The sequence below is a fragment of the Notechis scutatus genome, chromosome 3 (genome assembly GCF_049901735.1).
Source record: "Notechis scutatus isolate UNSWTSFEM ecotype Mainland chromosome 3, rNotScu1.2, whole genome shotgun sequence".
Taxonomy (NCBI): domain Eukaryota; kingdom Metazoa; phylum Chordata; class Lepidosauria; order Squamata; family Elapidae; genus Notechis; species Notechis scutatus.
Genome location: NC_142011.1, coordinates 195,928,025 through 195,949,046, shown reverse-complemented (window position 1 = coordinate 195,949,046; position 21,022 = coordinate 195,928,025). Strand labels below are relative to the sequence as shown.

At 41.5% G+C, this 21,022-nt stretch overlaps 1 protein-coding gene across 1 annotated transcript; it reads right to left on the bottom strand.

The window, feature by feature from the left end:
- Positions 1 to 501: 501 nt before the first annotated feature.
- On the bottom strand, positions 502 to 10,973 carry RNF139 (ring finger protein 139). Its single transcript, XM_026679122.2, has 2 exons — positions 10,572 to 10,973; positions 502 to 2,575 (listed from the first exon to the last, which is right to left on the bottom strand). The coding sequence occupies exons 1-2, from the start codon at positions 10,753 to 10,755 to the stop codon at positions 759 to 761; spliced, it is 2,001 nt and encodes a 666-aa protein (XP_026534907.1). The 5' UTR covers positions 10,756 to 10,973; the 3' UTR covers positions 502 to 758.
- Between the last annotated feature and the right edge of the window lie 10,049 nt (positions 10,974 to 21,022).

Sequence of the window (21,022 nt, the reverse complement as noted above, 5' to 3'; positions counted from 1 at the left end):
TCATTATTTAAAAGTATGTTTGCCATACAGGATGGCATAGTTAAAAATATGTGTGTGGAAATCCTCGCCTTTATTGTGAATTTTCTGACATTTTAGAAATGTTTTTCCTTCCCGGTAATCAGATAATCAGGTAATTGTGCAACCGCACAATAACCAGACTTCTGCTCAAAAAAATTATAACAGAGTTCCATAAATAAATGTATTTCTTTTATTTCCCAATGTTACGTTTTCTTCTATAAATACTAGAAGGAATGGTATCTTTTAAGGAAACCTAAGCTTTCATTTTTAGCTGTCAAGCCTAGAAATGATGATGTGTTGTTAACAGAACATTTTTAACTTTTGTCCAGGATTGAAATGAAGAGGGATTTAAACATCCCTCTTTATATGGCATTCAATTCTTATCTTAAAAGCCCCTGGCTTTTAAACTATCAAAACGTGAGAGGCTTTGGATATAATGTACACACCGTAATTTTATGTTAATTAAGGAGTGTTTTGTTCGACTTCTTAAAAAAATAGGTGAAAACATTTTATTCCATGTACAATAATGTACATAAAGTTTTAAAGTGGTCACAAAAGAGACCAGCATTAATACCAGCCATATTTACAGTAGCACATCACAGTAAAATGACAACTCATTCACAGATTTTGGGACATTGCGTTCTTGTGCTTAGTTGACGAAGTGAAGCTTTTATTCCAATGCTGAACTCCACAAACACCCGCAGGGTTCGGGTATCCGCCATTTTAACTCGAGCACAGGGTCACGACTGGTGTTCAGAGGGCTGTTCGGGTACTGTGGCATTTGACTGAGTCGAACTCTCTGTCTCTTCTTCGCTCTCCGTATTCTCGTCGTTGAGTTCGTCTTCAGCAGCAGCTGCTCCTTCTCCTCCTCCCCAGGCGGGATTTTCATCAGGGTCATTTTCATCGGGGACCACGAAGGCGTTGTTATTGGAGAGATTGGGGTTCTCCTTCTCATCAATGTCAACTTTTTGATGGCACATTGGACACGTCTCCTGGATGTAGAGCCATTTCCGAAGGCAAAGCGCATGGAAGTAATGGTTACACGGAGTAATGCGGGCGGACGTGGTAAACTCATGATAGCAGATGGCGCACACGTCGTCTATGTCCCGCAATCGCTCCCCTTTGACCTCAGGAAGTGAGTTGATTTTCTTCACAGCCGTTCTACGATTTATGAATGTTTTCCAGCCGTTCTTTGCTTGCAGGTAAATGTTGAAATAGGCATGCAGGCACATCATGCAAGCCCGGATTTTGCTTCCTGATTCAAAGACCATGGTGTAAGCACCATTGCCGAACATTATTACTCCAAATATAAATTCAATGATATTGCCTGATGATCTAACGTAGTAGACATAATCGTCCAGCTTTTCCCATAAAACATTATAGTAGCCATCGATCATGAACAGTACATACACAGTGATAGAGACAATGACCTTGAGGCAGAGTTCCACACAGAAGGCTGTCACGGCAAACAGCCACGTATTTAGTGCATAGTGATGCCAGAGGACGTAGCTAAGCAAAATTGGAAGGAGGAAGAGGCAAGCGGAGACAAAAAGCACAGGGAAGTGTCGGCGAAGCGAGGAGACGTGGGAGGCACTCAGAGACATGAGCACAGGGTCAGTCATCCCGTGGATAAAATGCAGGACTGCTGTCAGCAAAAGGCACATGTTTCGACTTAAGCGGACCAGTCTCTCCTCTGGCTTTAGCCCACTTAAGCCAGTCTGGAGGGCTAAAATAAAAAACAAGACCGGTGCCACAAAACCGAGCCTCCTATCGTCTTCATCTGTGGACCCAATAAAGGCCAAAATACCCAGCCCCAGATAATGAGCCACGGATGAAATTACAGCACTCATGCCTAATACGGTTAACGTGGAATCGCATCCACTGATGATAAGGCTGCAAAGTAATTCCCAGAAATTGTCCCAAGAAATCGCGTAGAATTTCATGCTTGGGTCCGTTTCGGTTGCTTTAATAACATACAGCAGCACGGCAGCTTGAATTGCCAGTCTCGATAGCCAAAAAATCCGCAGCACGTCTGGAAAGCGAATCCTCTTCCACGTGTCTTCTAGCAACAACTGTAATCCGTAAATGCGATACATGTGCCTTATGAGAAGGTAGACGTACCTTGCAGAGTAGTAGACCCATTTCATTTTAGTAAATAAAATAACCAAGCTGTGTAACGTCAAAATGGAACCTGATGCTAAGACTAAAATCTGCCTGAAGTGTAAAGGTAAGTCGAAGATCAAGCCCACAATGGGAAGCAATAAATCCAAGATGATGAGCTGAGAATATATGGAGTCGATATTTAAGAGAGCCACATAACCAATCCCAAAGGCAAGCTGAAGGACAGAGAGTGCCATCCATAAGGAAGGTCCTTTATGAGGAAGGAGCTGAACTCCAAAAGGTGTTGTGTAATAGGCACTGTGGAAGTTTATGTGCAAAAAAGCGTAATAGTTCACCAACACTGATGTTGCAGCTAGCAGGAAAGCACAGCTGATCATATAAAACTTGAAAAGCGATCGTTGTGACAGAATCAGGACAACGCTGGATACCAAGATTCCTACAGGGGGAAAAAAAAGGAAAGTAGTAGTTAAACTTACGTGCGCTTTTTTCAACAGTAATTATACAGTTAGTGAACACTTAGTTCACTTTGAACAAACAGGGAAGCAAATCCCAACAGACCAGAATTTTAAATTATGTATGTGCTTCCTCCAAACAACTGAAAAGCATGCAATGATACTGACTGAACAACAAATGGATGGCAGCTTTTAAGTACAGTAATTACATCTATTCCACTGTGATACACCTATCTAACAAGTCCAATGCTGTAGTAAAAATGAGAAGAAAACAATTCAGGAGTTTGAATCTGGGACATCTCTTGGGCCAAACTAAGCCATCCAGAGTGAATTGGGAGTTGGATGATGCCTATATTAAACAGATCTAAAAAAAACCAAAACCATGACAAATCTTGTACAGTCAATGACAGGCTGCTATAATATGCATTATACAAAACACAGGACACTTTCATGATTCTACAGAAAGGTAAATGGAAAACTGGAACGAATCGTGCAAGGCAGTAATTATACTGTGATTCACATCACATCCTGTTAATTGCCTGCTACACTTAATGGATTCTATATATTTTTTGTGGGGAAGATATATGAATATTTGCTTCCAAGCTTGATTATGTCTATAAATTACGTATATAACTGACTTTACGTGCAATTCAGTAGGCCATCGGGTATGCCAAATTACTAAAGCATTTCATCTTATAACCACCTTAGAACTACTCTCCAAATCAAAGAGATCAGCCAAAATTTTGCTCCATGCAGAATTTCCTTGCAGAGTGATTGTAAAATAGCTATCTCTGGTTCTGGGAGCAGGGGAGGGAAACATCTTGCCTAGGCCACAGTTCAGCACCTTCAGATACTGGATTCACCTACTTCCTTCCTTAACTAATTTAGGACATTGTTTGTTACTGATTTACTAGGTTAAGAACTTTCCATATGATAAACTATATGATGAACAATTGAGGGAACTAGATATGTTTTGTCTAACAAGGAGAAGGATTGGAGAGATTGTCACAGAGAAAGGTGTGGTCAACTTACTCTCCAAACACCTGAGGCCAGAACAAAAAGTAATGGGTGGAAGCTTATCAAAGAGAGATCTAATCTAGAACTAAGAAATCACCTGACGATGACAACTATTTATCAGTGCCTCCAGAAGTTGTGGGAGCTCCATTGCTGGAGGTTTTCAAGAACAAACTGGTCAGCCATTTGTCCAGAATGGTATAGATAACAGATAACAGATAATCAAAGTTCGAAGAGACCTTATAGGTCATCTAGTCCAACCCTCCACTCAAGCGGGAGACCCTGTACCATTTCTGACAAATGGCAGTCCAATCTCTTCTTGAAGGTCTCAAGTGATGGCGCTCCCACAACTTCCAAGGGCAACTTCTGTTCCATTGGTTGATTGTTCTCACTATCAGAAAATTTCTCCTTATTTCCAGGTTGAATCTCTCCTTGTTCAGTTTCCATCCATTATTCCTTGTCTGGCCTACAGGCGCTTTAGAAAACAGCTTGATTCCTTCCCCTCTGTGGCATCCCCTCATACATTGGAAGACCGCTATCATGTCTCCCTGGTCCTTCTCTTCACTGGACTAGCCATGCCCAGTATAGGATCTCCTGCCATGGGGCAGGGGGCTGGACCAGAAGACCTCCAAGGTTTCCAATCCTATTTATTCTATGTTCCGAAGGACAAGTTTTATTGTGTTGGGGGAATCTCCTTTTACTCAGGATAAACGAAGCTCTTGGCAAGTCTGTAAGATTAAAAAGAGCAGCTTTAATTTTTGTAAAACAGAAAAGGAGGACTAGAATGTGGAAAGTTAAGGGACTAGGTGGATTTGAATGAATATTTTCTTAAGGGTATTTAATTTTTTTAAAAAAAACTGTATGAAGTCTTTTGAAATTAACTGTAAGAAATACTCCTGTATTTCTTTTCCTGGTTGGAAAATAAACGGATTATAAGAGGGGACTCTGAAGATTGACTAGAAGGAACCAGAGAGAATTAAGTATAATTGAAGGAAAAGTAACCCATTAATTCAACGAAGCAATATTACTTGATTGTAGAAGAAATCAAAGATGTTTGGGAACAATGTACTCAGAAACTATTTACATGATTGTCTGATACATACGTATATACATACATACAACAGAGGATATAGAAGATTTTATTAGATAAGCAGAGACTAAGCTGATTTGTATGTGGATTTAGACTTTTAAAAACATGCCAGATTGCAAAAGTGACATGGAAAAAGATGCTGCGGATCTAAAAATGGATTTTAAAATGCCAGAATATAAGAGTGACATGGAAAAGGATGACACAAGGGATTTACAAATGAAGCCAGCTGATGTCTGTATACTGTAATCAAAAGAAGATAAAAATAATAAATGGTTTGGAAAGCTTTCTTATCTTGGATTTACAAAAGAGACATGTTAAACTATTGAAGCTGTTCCTGAAAGAAGAGAAAATGATAAGAAAACCATTTCTGGAATTTGATGGGATTAAAGATCAAGCTTTTTAAAAGTAAAGAGAATGATTATACTGTGAAATTATTTGACCAGGGTTAAAATATATATGCTGCGTTTTCTAGTAGTTATTAATGGAATTTGTTTTTGAGCAGGACTGAAACAACGACGCTGTAAAGATCAGCAGAACAGAATATTCGTAGTTCAGGATTATGGAATCCTTGGCACACTCTGAGTTTGGTTGTCTGTTTGCTGACATTTCATTACCAAACTAGGTAACATCACCAGTGATATTATCAAGTTGATAATGAAATGTCTGCAAGAAAACAACCAAGATCATAGAGGATTAAGGACCTCACAGCTTTAAAGATCTTTTTATAATTGGGGGTGGGGGAGGGAGATGTCTTCTGTTTTATTTTGTTAGAAGAAAAACCTGGTCCATTCCATAGATGGGTAAATGAGCCAAGGATGCCAGCTTGAAATGGAGGTGGCATTTATTTTGACAGCAGAAACACAAAACGCACAATTCAGCTGATGAAAAGTGGGCTACCAAAGTAGAACATGGAGAGTGGTGGTCCTTATAGCAGGAATGAATTTTGATCATGAAATAATACACTTTGATATGAAGTATGTTAGATGTGTAAATTGAGGAATTCCTGCCCTGGGGATGTGTGAAGTAGCGAGATTGCGGGGGTTGTTTCTTGCCTTGTGGGGTATGTGATCCCGGATTACTTCTTTGATTTGGAATTTTATGAGGGATCTGGTATCAGGCTGCAGCATTGTGATAAAAGATTCCCCTTATCTTGAGGGGACCCCTTTCATGTTCCCTTGCTGGTTCTTGCTGATTTCCTGGAGAGACCAGGCTTAATCCGTTGCAACCCAACTAACAATACTAGTAAAAAGATTTCTTCATCTCTTTATTTAAAGTTGCAGATAGTTCAGAGGCAGTTGGGATGATTGGGTGACCTGGTTAAAAGGGTGTGTGTGTGTGTGTGTGTGTGTGTGAGTGTGTGTGAGATAGGGACTTTTATTCTTCCAACAATTTCTTGGAGAAAGTGATCAATTAGATTGTAACATAGATTTATTTAAGATTAAAATATATATGTTACTATTTCTGGTAGCTGGACTTTTATGGACTATGTGAATTTTTACAATTTGATCATTGAAAAGGGATGAGATATGGAAAGGAGATTTTTTAAAAAATATTAGAGAAGGTGTTAAGTTACTGAAATTGTTTATACTTGTCTAGAGGGAGGGATAGTGGCACTAATCTTTTAGACACATTTTTCTTACGTTTCTTTTTCTGTCTCTTTCCACTTCTTAGTTTTAATTAATCTTTTATCTCTGTATTTCTAAACAATAATAAAAACTACAACAGAACATAGAATATCAGAATTGGAAAATAAAAAGCTAGCGCCTCTTCTAACTTATTTATTATTTATTTTATTTATTTATGGTTACTGAGGATTTTACATAAAAGACAAATCTAAAAAAAGAACTAAAAGAGAAAGAAAAACATGGCAATTATAAACCTATACTGTTCAGGACCGAAGCAGGAAGAATATATTTCTACACGTTTTGCAACGCACCATGCTGTAACAGGGCAAGGCTTGGCAACATACTCAGATTTCCTATAAGCCTTGAAGAGAACATGATTTCCCAACACACGCAGATGAAAATCTGGATCTTGCTTCAGAAGGAAGCATTCACAGAGCAACATGATTTTTGCCTTAAACTGGCCTTCCATGTATCTATCGAAACTACAAGAACACGTCTGATGTTCTTAAAAAGACACCTGAGAAAGAGTTTGAACAATACAGTATAGAAAGTGGTACAATTTTGATTTCCTGGTAAAAGGGTGAACTGATACTACCAAGTACTGTGTTGTTACATTCCGCCATATTTCTGCCTTCTGAATGCCAATTGAAATAATCTCAAATACCTATTATGGACCGAACAAAATGTACATGGAATTTATCCAGGTTTGTATCATGAGTCACAGTTTCAGAACATTTTATTAATTCCCAGAAGAGGGTGGTGCCCAGGTAGTCTTCAACTTACAACCATAATGGAGGCTGGCAATTAAGTCGTAATGGTTGTAAAATGGATCATTGTGCGACCAACTTGATTTTACAAACTTTTTTGCAATGGTTGTTAAGCAAACCCATTGTCTGCTAGGGGCATTTTTTAGCCAGAAGTCAGGAATAAATGCCAGGTTTTGACAAAAATGTTATAAATTGTGGCACGTGACCACTGGATGCTGCAAATGTGAGCCGGATACCAAGCACCCAAAATGCAGTCAAATGATCGCTGAGGAGGGGTGGCCGTCGGAACTTCAGAACCAGGTTGTAAATATATTTTTGGTGGGGTGGGGTCCATTGTAACTTTGAATGGCTGTAAGTCAAAGATTCCTGGAACCCAAACCTTCCAATTTAATTCAATAGTGCCTTTTACAACTGATTAACGAAGTCTAGGGATAACCCTTCCAAATCAAAGCTGGTGAAACATCCATACTTAGATACAGTAGCCCTCAATTAATAATTGGGACTGGAATATCCATTGCTAAGCAATGCTGTCATGCAGCACATCATTACACAATTACACAACCACCGCAACGGGGACTGCCAGGACTGAAATCACGGCAGCCCCCATTGCTGTGGTTCAGGGAATCCCATCCAGCCATGAGGTGAAGACCCAATCCGATCCAACCTATTCCCAGCTTGGACTGTCCAAGCCTCGAGCCTCAGTACGGCCATCTCTGCCCTTTTGGTGTTCCTCGCAGGGATGGTGGTGCCTGCAATGCTGGGGTTCAAGTAAAAGTCCAACAGTCTTACCTGCCACCATCACTGACCCTCTACTTCAGCCCCGCCACCACGAACACCACCGGTAGTTCCAGCCTGTACAGTTGCCAGCCACCTCCACTGCCCTGCACTCCCCAGCTAACTCTGGCCATCTTCCATCTTCTTCCTGCTGTTGCTGCTGCTGCAGTGCGCCCAGCCTGGCCCTTTCTTCCTGATGAAGCGTGAAGCCTTCTCCAAGTCTCGCATGTCCTCTCCTAGTCACATACATCCTTCTTGTGAGGTTGCCGGTATCTTCCTAGCGAGACCTGGAGAAGGCTATGGATGTCGGTCTCAAGAACCTTGAGCAGCCACCAGCTTCCTCGTGAAGGTCCAAGCCAAGCCAGGTACACATCAGCAGCAGAGGATAGTGAAGGTCAGCTGGGGACAGCAGGGCGGTCAGAAGTATTGGAGGTCAGATGGGGGGGGGATTGAAATACCCCAATGATTGTTAAGTGTGGATGGGCTTCCAAGTGCCCAAATTTTGATCATGTGATCTTGCAGGCACTACGATGGCTGTAAGTTTAGGGACTGACCCCTTAGTACCATTTATTCAGCCCCACCACACCTTCAAACAGACACTGAACAAATGGTCAAATGAAGACTACATAACTGCAATACCTAATGCAGTCTGGCTTTCGTTTCCACAAGTTGAAGTTTCAGCAACAAAACTTGCTAAAGTTAGTTTACAGATCATGATCTAAATTCAGAGAAAGCTAGTCATGCTTCAGTCCTACCCCCCCTCATTTCAGAGCTAGCAAAACATGCTGAGGTTTTGCAATGAGGCCTCTTATTGACACATAGTTTATATTCAAACGCAGCTGCAACCTACTCTACACATTACCTACATGACAATTCCAACTGATGTTACTTCTGAACAGACACGGATAGTTTGTACTACAAGGCATATTTAGAACATTGTAGAGCTGAAAGGGATCTTGGAGGTTGACCCAAGTCCCTACACAAGGCAGGGGACTTTATACATGAGGGTCAAATGGTTGTCCAGTCTATTTTTGAAAACCTCCATTGATGGAACACCCACAACTCCAAGAGGCAAACTATTCCGATGATTAATTGTTCTCACTGTCAGAAAATGTTTTCTTAATTCTAAGTTTGATATAAGAAGCTTCCACCCATTACTTTTGATCCTCCCCTCTGGGGCTTTGGAGAATAAGTCAATCCCCTAACTCAAGCAAAGTCAGGGTAAGAATATTTTGTGGAGTAAACAATTATGCCTTTCTATTTCCTTATGTAACCATCCACAGTCTTTGCCTTCTAAAAAAAAACAAGTACCAGTTCTTAAAAACTCAATCTCAGATAATTCAAATTAAATAGGAAAAAAAGAGGAGTAAATGAGCTTTTTGTATTTACTGTTGAAACTTCTCTTCTCTTACATGAAGCCTATTAAATTGAATTATCAACAGAAGCTGCATCCATTTTTCCTTACTCACCCTCTCTTAGAAAGGCTTTACAGATAAACTCTACTTCTCTCCTAATCCTTTCAAGAAAACAACTATCTGCCCATAGTTCACAAGGGGAACTAACCATTTAACCACCATGCTCCTAACACAAAGGTTATCCAGTAAGGGACCAAGCAAATTTCATTTACTCCACAATTCATTTGGACGCTCTTGTGACAAAGCTTCCTAATGGTACAAATGACATATAATGGATAAGATTTATTATTCCACCACTTCCTCCCCAGCTAATAAAAACCATAACCGAGATACAACACCTCTATATGTTAAAAGAGTTTGCCCTATGACTGTATAATCCTCCTTCAGGAAAAAATAACACATCTAATGTTAAAGAGTTTCAGGCTTCAACCGCCCTTTGCCAACCCCATGACTCTTTAGTAGGCAAACAAAAAACACGGGAGAGTCCCAAGAAGCGACGATAGGGAGACCTGAAGGCGGGTTGCTTAGGAAAAGGTGGTTAAATGCAAACAACATTCCCCCCAACGCCCCACCCCGGACGTGTCCAAGAGGAGGCTCCCCTGAGGTTGTCATCTCCCGAGCGTCCTTGACATTCACAATCACAAAAGGCTCTGAACCCTTGGCAGGCTTGTTTGTCCACTGCCGTTTCAACACCTATTTATAGGGACGCTGGGAATGGGGAAATGCAAAGGGAGAGGAGGGTGCTGATGCCAGCCAGGCCGAAGCTGCCGGGGGTGTTGAAGTGGGGAGGAGGTCGGGAAGTAGAGAGGGGGTCTTTCTGAAAGCCTGCAAGCGGTCTCGCCCCCTCCTCTGCCCCAGGGAAAGGGGAGAAGGGCCAGCAAGGGTGCCCACGTTCACACGGGACGGTGGAACTTGAGGGGGTTTGAAGTGGGTCGGAAGTGAAGTGGGTCTTTCTGAAAGCCTGCAAGGGGTCTCGCCCCCTCTGCCCCAGGGAAAAGGGGAGCAGGGCCAGCAAGGGTGCCCACGTTCACACGGGACGGTGGAACTTGAGGGGGGGGGGGTTGAAGTGGGTCGGGAAGTGAAGTGGGGTCTTTCTGAAAGCCTGCAAGGGGGTCTCGCCCCCCCTCCTCTGCCCCAGGGAAAAGGGGAGAAGGGCCAGCAAGGGTGCCCACGTTCACACGGGACGGTGGAACTTGAGGGGGGGGAGGACAGGTGGGGGGGCATTCAGGATGACATGATTCTCCTCGCTTCCCCCGCCCCCCACTTCCAGGAAGCCGGGCCGGAGAGGAGCTCACCCAGCATCCGCAGGAGCCCTCCCAGGAAGGCGGCCCAGAGGGAGTCCCAGGGGAACACCGGAGGCGAGTTGAGGATGGTGTCGATGAGGAAGAGGGTGGGCACCCGCAGCATCACCTCCGCGGCGACCCGGAGCCGCGGGCCCAGCAGTTCTGGCGGCGGCTGAAGGGGGCCCGGGGCCGCCATCCCCGAGTCCCCGCCGCCTCCTGTCCGTCTCTGGGCGGCTGGCGGGGAAGAGGTAGAGAAAGGAGATGACGGCAGCGACGGGGCGGCGGCTGCGCTGCTTTTAGCGGCCGCTGCTGGCTTCCGTTTCCCCGTCAGCCGCGTGGGATCCCACCCGCGTGGTCGCCATTGCGCGTGGGGTGGCCGGCGCCGCCATTGCGCCGGGCTCCTCTCCTTCCTCCTCCTCCTCCTCCTCCTCCGCCCCCGCCTCTCGCCGCCGACCAGCCAGTGCGCGCCACCTGCGGCAGCGGCACGAGTGACGTCGCCGGCGGCGTCCGAGAGACGCCCTGCGGGGCGAGGGGCCTCGACGTCCTCCGTCACAAACATAGGCCACGCCCTTTCCCAAGAGGAGGAGGGAGGAGGGAGAGGAGGGTGGGTTTACCAAGCTGACTTTTCAGAATAACAGATTATTATTCTGTTTGGTTGGGGTTTTCCCCCTTTTCGTGCCGGCTGCGCGGGCTCCGCTTGAACCCACCTTGAAGACTTTCCTCACTTATTCAGGGGACCTTAGGGTTACTCTCGGGTGGGGGCGCTGACGCTTCCCCTTCCCATTTGCAGGATAACAATGGGCGCTGGAGTGATAGGTCTCCCTCTGTTGTTTGTGAATCTCTAAGGCACCTGGAAAGAAGCCTAATGGGACTGCCCCATTACATATACATATATGTGCTTACATATACATATATGTGCTGTCTTCGACTTTCAACCATAACTGAACCCAGAATTAGAATAACAGAGTTGGAAGGTCCTTGGAGGTCTTCTAGTCCAACCCTCTGCTTAGGCAGGTAACTCTACACCACTTCAGACAAATGGTTGTCCAATCTCTTTTTAAAAACTTCCAGTGTTGGAACGTTTACAACTTCTGGAGGCAAGTTGTTCCACTGATTACTTGTTCTAACTGTCAGGAAATTTCTCCTTAGTTCTAAGTTGCTTCTCTCCTTGATTATATTTATGTTGTTAAGTGAATTTTGCCCCATTTTACGACTTTTCTTGCCACATTTGTTAAGTGAATCATTGCAGTTGTTAAATTAGTAACATGGTTGTTAAGTGAATCTGGCTTCCCCATTTGCCAGAAGATCACAAAATATTATCACATGATCCTGGGACACTGGAATCTTCCTAAGTAGGAACCACTTGTCAAACATGTAACCATGTAAATTATGTGACCATGTGGATGTTGCAATCGTCATAAGTGAAAAATGGTCATAAGTCACTTTTTTTCAGTGTGGTTGTAACTTTGTATGGTCACTAAATGAACTGTGGTAAGTCGAAGACTACTTGTACACATACATATTATCTCAAATCAGTTGGATTGGTCAGTTTAATTTTCTTTATTAGTTCATATTGCCCATCTCATCTGCATGACTCTAGTTAAAACAAATAGGACCAAAGTAAAACACAAGTAATTAAAAATAACTTAAAACATAGAATGGCAGCTGGCAATAATTGAACATTACATAATCAATATAACCAGAGTGTTCAATATTGTTGTGCCTTAATGTGCAGTGTGGTTGGATCAACATCAAGCACACAATGGCATAGCGTATAGTTAAACACAGCTTCAACCTGCTGTTATCCAACCAGAACTCTTAGTCAGCATCTAGTGTAGTGATGGGCAAAGATAGTCTTCTAATTTAGAAGTCTTGTCATTTCCAATTATAGATAATACAGAGGAAATCTTGTTTGTGGTAAACAAGAGTGCAACTCTTATTGCCCAATTCACATGAGAGTGCATGTAAGTAACAAACTGGTAAAATTACAAGCAAATGCATACATTCAAAAAACAACAACAACCTTCTCATCTTTGAAGCTGGGCAGCATATTTGGAAATTCCCACTGGCTGGGGAATTCCAGGAGTTGATGTTCACACATATTAAAGTTGCCATGGTTCCAAAACCAAGTCTAGAAGACACAGCCTGTTTAGAAATTACCCTGGGATTTTGGCACAGGAGCGCAAGTTGTGTTGTGATTTGGTGCACCACAATAAAAAGGAACAGGAGTTCTGGTTCATTTTCCACCGCATCTAGTCAGCCCGGTCTTAGCAAAGTCCCTCAGAACTCAGCATGTAGTGATCACTGTCCATCATGTGAATCACAACATAACTGGAATTTTGTACACCATCCTGGTGCTCCTGTTTTCTCAGAAATCAGTACAGACATCTGTATGTTTATTTTCTATAAAGCAAATTGAAAAGTTCTTGCATATGGGAAAATGTTGTATAACCACTTAGGTCCATTTATACTTGCCTTGGACAGGGGTTGGACTGGAAGACCTCTAAGATCCTTTTCAGCCCTATAATGGTATGATTTATCAGATGTTTAATCAGCCAGAGCTCTTCCTGCTACCTTTCTCCACCCCACAAGAGGTCTGTCCTATCACAGCTGGACAGAAAAATACTCTTTTTTAAAAAAAAAAAAAGTTTTATTGTTTTTTTAAACAAACATAGACAAACACAACGTAAAACATCAAGCCATCTTCCAAATATGTACATACAGTGTGTCGGTTGGTTTACAAATTGTTTTGTGCATCCACTTCATAGTCATCACTTACTATTACTTGTATATGTTCTCATATTATCTATTAACTATTCCTAAATACATTGATATCATTAATCAATCATTTGACTATACTATTATTCATTCATGTTTTGCAAGATAATCCATACTTTAATTGATTTATTTTGTGACAATTCATATTATCATCCCAAATCTATACCATATTTATATTATGATTATGATAACCATAATACATCTTTATATATTATTTATATTCTAAAAATCTACATATTTCATTACCAAGTTTTATTGTCTAACCATTGATAAAATAAATCCTAAATCTTATAAAATTGTTTATCTTCTAGTGCTCTGATTTCAAATGTCAATCTACTCATTTCAACACATTCCATTATTTTCTTAATAACTTCCTCCTGCGTTGGTATTTTCTCATTTTTCCAGTTTTTAGCAAATATAATCCTAGCCACTGTTAATACATTTACAATCAAATATTTCAATTCCTTACTGTATATTTCGGGTAGAATTCCCAATAAAAATATATCTGGTTTCAAGTGTATGTGGTTTTTTTTTGTCATTTTTTCCAACCACGTGTGGATTTTAGTCCAATATCTTTTAGCATCCGCACACGTCCACCACACATGGTAATATGAGCCAGGTATCTGATGACATTTCCAACATTTTTCAGATTTGTTCTTGAACATTCTTGCTATTCTTGTTGGGGGTAGATGCCACTTGTAAAACATCTTATACAAATTTTCTTTATCTGCTGTTTACATTGTCATTTTATAATTTTGAGACCACAATTTTTGCCATTTCTCTAAATCAATTCCATATCCAGAAAAATACTCTTGTTGGCCTCACAGGGTATATTAGACATGGACCATAACCAGATAGGCTATTTCCATCTTACAGCAATGGTGAGATTCGAATAATTTAACAACTGGTTCGCCCAGGGTCAGGTCAATTGATTGCAACTTCACAAGATCTTTTTTTTCCATGAGAAGTTGGAATTGATTGATTGAACTATTTTTTAGTCCCAAAAACATTTGTTTCCCTGCACAAGACGGCGAAAAACGCTGGAACTCAGGTAGGCAAAGAAATGCTTGGGGGAAATGAGGGCATCTAGACATCAGGCACTGAAACAGGCCTGTTCCTCTCCAGCAGTTGGCCAGGCCCACTGGAAGTAAGGCTGGCATCTACTGGCACTTAAAGGTGGTGGCATTCCAGCTCTGGCCAGGAAGGGGCAGCTGGCATGGGTGCTACAGGTAGAATGCCCACTAGCTTCAGCACCCTCCCCGACCTTCTGGCGCACTTGGCTGCCTTATGCACAGGCCCTGTGTGCCAGGCCAAAGCACCACAGGCCAGAAGGATTGAAACGGACATTATTTAGCCGGTTCGCCAAACCCCCCAAAAAATTAGTTACCAGTTCTATTGAACCAGTGCGAACCGGCTGAATCCTACCACTGTCTTACAGTATTGTAAGGCTACACTGACAGTCTTGCAAGTATGATAGTGTAATTCTCCCCTCACCCATCTCCTTTATAGCCCAAGAAAGTAGGGAAGAGGGAACCTTTTATCTAATTGAAGGCTGTGCTGTCTCTGAGTGTTCCCTTGGCAGAGTCTCTTCACCCAGTCTCCGAAGGTCTTTCTCATGAACCATTATGTCTTCTAACTAAAGACTGGCAAATGTTCACTGTTTTCATCTTCTGATAATGTTTTGGCGTCTTTGTGGAATCCAGGGGCATTCAGGAAAATAAAATTGTGTCTGCAGAACGATGGCTCAGAGTGATCACAACAATGATGGCTCCCTCCCTGTGGAACAACAAACCCACAGAGATAAGACTGGTCCCAACCTTGAAATTCTTCTGAAAGGCTCTGAAGACATGGTTTTGCAAGTGGACATGGCTGTCCTAGGCTGATATGGAGCCATCAAATGGTTTGTTTGAATATTGTCACCAAGGGGATGGGATTGTTTTAGGTTTTCTATATAGGGTTTTATTCCTTTAAGCCATCCAGAGTCATCATGAGTGAGTTGGGCGACCATATACATTTCTTTAATAAATAAAAAGTACTGTAATAAAAAATGCTAGAACTCTTACTTTGCACAGAAGCCTTTAGTTTCCAACTTGATTTTAATTAAAATGCCTTTTAAAAAACCAGCTATGGCAAAAGCACTACAAAGCACCTATTAACTACTTGAGATCTAACCCAAAGTTTGGGAGCATCCAGTTTCCAGCTATTGTTGAACTACACTTCCCATCATCCCTCAGCACTAGCCATTGTCATTGTCATTGTGTCTCTCCTGGGAATTGTACTTCTCCAGGATCTGGAGTCCCTCAGCCCAGTTTCCCCAACTCTGTATAAAGTGAGAAGTGATATGTTGTGTGTTAAAATTTGTATGCTATATATTAAAAGAAGGGATTTTTAGGGTGGATGTACAGGTGAAATATAAAAGTGCCAATAGAACCTGTTTATTGTTCTATTTTTCTTCCATTTTTCCTTCAAGGATTATGATATAGCATGTATGTTTTGTCTGTACCATCTCATTTTATTCTGATATTGGTTAAGCTGAGAAATAATGACTGGCCAGTTGAACATTATGACTAGATGAATTTAGGTGTCCCATTCTTAAGCTGACAAGGAGTGCTAAGTATTAAAAAAAAATTAACATAAAACCAACTCTGTACATATTTCCCTTTACTTAGATATGCACTTGGGGCAGGTAATGCTCGAATTATAACCATTCATTTAGTGACCATTCAAAGTTACAGTGGCACAGAAAACAGTGACTTACAACAGATTTTCACACTTAGTGGTGTTGTAAAGGAGGGGCCAATTCTAGTGTATTTAACATGCATTGGATGAAGAGTTATTTGCAGATGTTCAATTCACACCTTGCTATCCTTGCTCTTAGGTAAGAATTCATGTAATTGCTTGTTTTCTTAATTTCAGCTAAAAAATGAATTCAGTAAGGAATAAAATATTCCAAGACTTTTCTCCTCCAGCAATCAGGTTAAAGTACTGCAACTGATTGATTGATTGATTGATTGATTGATTGATTATGTACCATAAAGTCATTTTTAACTTACTGGATGAGCAGAAACTGGGAAGGTAGGCATTTCTTCAAACTGTAAGAAGTAATCACGCACCTCCCTCCTCTGTCGTAGTGACTGAAATATTTTGGGGAACATTAAAAGAGGGAAAATATTATATTTCCCCAAAGGAGAAATAGAGAAAACATGCTCTTAAAGGCAGAAAGCAACCCCAGTCTTTCTTAATAACCCCCAGCAAGAAGCCTCAAGTCTTTAGAGATGGATATTTTGTGCCCTTTAAGAATCTATTCACAAAGAAAACACCTTCAGCTCCAAACGTTGGGATTAAAAACTACATCCCACTACCCAAATCCTAACAACAGGACATAACAAACCTTTAGTACATGATAGGATTAACCCACCACCATTAGAATAGCAAAACAAAAAACCCACCAGGCTCACTACATTCCATAACTCCCTGCAGCATTTCAGAAACAGCATAAAAATCCTTGTACTTATCAAGCTAATTTGTCAGCTGTCCCAAAACTGCATGTTGTGATTCTGATTCCAATAAATAGAACCCTTCTTTCCAATCAGCCTCCATTTTATTTCCAGCACCTTTCTCCCAGCTTGGAACCAGACCAGATTTTTCTTCCTACAAAACAATCTGGCCTTTTCACCTGCTGCTTTAGCCATCAGGGTTAAAGTACTGTGAATGGTTGACTGATTGATTAAATGCCATCATGCCATTTTCAACGCCTAGTCACCCCAGATAGTTTCTCCATGATAAAGCTGTGAAGTCTTACTTAATGAAGTGAAACAGGTAGTCCTTGACTTATGACCACAACCATGCCCAAAATTTATGTTGCTAAGGGAGTTTATTTGTTAAGTGAGTTTTGCCCCATTTTATGATCTTTCTTGCCACAGTTGCTAAGGAAGTCACTGCAGTTGTTATATTAGTAATATGGTTGTTAAGTGAACCGTGCTTCCCCATTGACTTTGCTTGTCAGAAGGTCGCAAAAGCTGATTATGTGAACCCCCCAGGGTGACAGTGTAACCGTCATAAAGATGAACCAGTGGCCAAGCATTTGAATTTTGATCACACGACCATGGGGATGCTGCAACGGTCATATAAAAACCAGTAATAAGTAATTTTTTCAGTGCCATGGTAACTTTGAACAGTCACTAAAATGAACTGTTGTAAGTCAAGGACTACCTGTATAGTAGAGATTTGTCAGGTTCTCTCAATCTCATCCAAGAATCAAATATCTGAACAGTTAACTAAGCTTCCTGGTTCCTAGAAATACAGGTTATTCCAGTGGAGTTAGAAAACCAACAGAGTCTAACATTGCATCTTGTAAACGCTATATATCTATTTTTGTAATAAAATACTTCTTATAAGTTAAATGTTATGACTTCTTATAAGAAATAGAATGTCAAATGTTTTGACTAGGTAAACATCCGTTATGATACCAGTGAATAAATCTGAAATTTTGAGAGTATTCACAAAATAGCTGCCATTGGGCAGGAGTGCCTATTCAGAAATGGTTGCTATGATAGCAGTGGCCAGTTCAGAAAGCAAATGGTTACGTTACTCTGCCACACTTTCTAGCTCTTGATGATATTCCAACTTCAATTTCTTACTTTTTCTGACAGGCAGGCACATTTCCAAACAAAATATGGTTTGTAGCCAACCAACATTTGTTTTTCAGGAATGTCTGTTGGCCCAGAAGCACTTTTATGGATAACAATTATGCTTAACATTTGTTCTTTGCTTTTTAGCATGCCCACTTCCCATATTCTTTTTCTAATTAAAAGGATTTTTTTTTAAAAAAAAAATCAAGATCAAGATTAAAATAAAGAATTTGTAGGCCACCAAAGGAATAGAAAAACGAGCACCTAAGGTGCTTAAATTGTCACAAATCTCCCACGAGATTCCAGTTCATCAGTACAGCAGCCACAACATTGAAGCATCTTAATAAAAAAAATTCTAGTGGATCGAAAATGAAGAGTATCATGATAAGTCATTAAACAAATTATAATTTCAAAACTTTATTCCCAGGCAGAGTAGTGAAAGTAGTATGTTACTTTGGTCGCTAGGCTGGCAATATTTTTTATTAACCAGAACACTTACATCACTGGAGTGTTCTATAATTTTTTTCAAGATCATATGTAGGATGATATAGTCTGGAACTTCCATCTAAATTATACCTTTTTCCACTTTCCTCACCAATCTCTCTTCCCCTCTTTTTCTGCTTTGTTTTTGCATCTCTTCTCTTTTTGTTGGCTGAATCTTTCCTTCCTTCCTCCCTCCCTCCCTTTTCCCCCTCCCTTCTCTTTCTTCCTCCCTTTCTTTCTCCTTCATCTCCTTCCTCCCTTCCTCCCTCTTTCTCATTCCCTCCCTTTTCTTCTTTCCTCCCTCCCTTTCTTTTTCCTTCCTTCCTTCCTTCCTTCTTTTCTTCCTCCCTCCCTCCCTTTTTTCCCTTCCTCCCTTCCTCCTTCTTCCTTATCTTCTTCCTCCCTCCCTCCCTCTTCCTTCCTTTCTTGTTCCCTCCCTTCTCTTCTTTCCCCTCCCTCCCTCCTGCACAGAGATCTTCCTTATTCCTTACTTGCTCACCATCTCTCTCAGTCTTCCCTGAACATTTCAAAAAAGGAATTCACCTGTTTCCAACTAAGAAATTTGATTTAAAAGGCAGAAACTTTCATGGTGGGGAAGCCACACTAGCTCCTCTTCCTTGCCTTCCAAAGGCAGTACAAGACTCCCAGCCTACCGTCCCTAGCCAAAGCTCACTTCTCTGCTGCCCCGTCCCAAGACCAGGCAACCAGGATGATTAGGGGACTGGAGGCTAAAACATACAATGAACGGTTGCAGGAACTGGGCTTGGTTAGTCTAGTAAAGAGAAGGACCAGGGGAGACATGATAGCGGTCTTCCAATGTTTGAGGGGCTGCCACAGGGAGGAAGGGGTCAAGCTATTTTCTAAAGCTCCTGTAGGCCAGACAAGGAATACTGGATGGAAACTGAACAAGGAGAGATTCAACCTGGAAATAGGGAGAAACTTTCTGACAGTGAGAACAATCAAACCAATGGAACAGAAGTTGCCCTCTGAAGTTGTGGGAGCGCCATCACTTGAGACTTTCAAGAAGAGATTGGACTGCCATTGTCAGAAATGGTGTGGGGTCTCCCGCTTGGGCAGGGGGTTGGACTAGATGACCTACAAGGTCCCTTCCAACTCTGATTATCTGTTATCTTTTAAGACTCAGGAGCCACCTGAGAAGAAGAAGCACCAGGAAGTCTGAGAGCAGCAAAAATTCCCAAAGAGCACCGCCTGCCACCACACCATTCTCTTCCAGGAAGGTTTTCCATCTCCCAGCTTCTGCATCTCCAAGACCTTCAGTCCTTTGGCCTTATTGGACAATGTTCTCATCACTTAGAAAGTTATCATTGTGAGCCAAGAAAATGCATTAGCAGGCTATATTTGCTGTGATCTGGGACTGCCCAAACATCACTTGGCTTTCAGAACAGTTTCGGTAAACCTACTAATTAGCTATCTTCCATCACCTTCTCTTTTTCTAGCTATGATACACGGAACATTCAAATCCCCTTCAAAGTATCTTGTACCCGTCTGTGCATATATCCAGTTTTATTCATGGCTTTTGTTTTAGGTTTAGCAACAAGAACATATCTCAACCGTCTGGAAACACTCTGGATTTCTCTAATTTAAAGACAGGATTTTGTTTCTTCTCAGCTTTGTGAATCTTGTATAATGAGCATATCTAGTTTAAGGACACAAACTACTATGAATCAGGACGTCTAGCTGTCTGGAAATAAACTATAATTATAGGAATCATTGTTCTGTTCAGTCAAAGCTGCTGACTCATGGTGACATTAATAACGAAGAGTATTATCTTAAGAAATGCATTCATATTTGGTAAGGATAAACAATCCAAATGAAGTTTGGGAAAGATTTGTGAACAGAAAAAGTGTTCTATCACCTTGGATACATACCAATACACGTGAAAGTACAGTACATACTGGAGTCATTTCAGTGTAGATCAATAATACTGGGGTTGATTTGGGAATGGGATCTCTTGGACACTTACCTGAATATCTACTCAATTGCCAAAATAAACAAAAGTCGACGATTGGGCAGTTCTATCCATCTTGCATCAGCAAAATCATGTAAAAGTAATCCTCAACTTACAACTATTCATTTAGTGACCATTCAAAGTTACAATGGCAGAGAAAATGTGATTTAGGACCGTGTTTCACATGTATGACCATTGCAGGGGCCCCATTGGTCCCTTGATCAAAATGTGGGTGCTCGTCAGCAGGTCTTCCTTTCTTTCTCTTATACGTCCAGGGTTAACACAGCCGTCTACCTGGAGATTTTGGAGCATTTCATGCTTCCTTCTGCAGACAAGCTTTATGGGGATGCTGACTTCATTTTCCAGCAGGACTTGGCACCTGCCCATACTGCCAAAAGCACCAAAACCTGGTTCAATGACCGTGGGATTACTGTGCTCGATTGGCCAGAAAACTCGCCTGACCTGAACCCCACAGAGAATCTATAGGGCATTGCCAAGAGAAAGATGAGAGACATGAGACAATGCAGAAGAACTGAAGGCTGCTATTGAAGCATCCTGGTCTTCCATAATACCTCAGCAATGCCACAGGCTGAGAGCTTCCA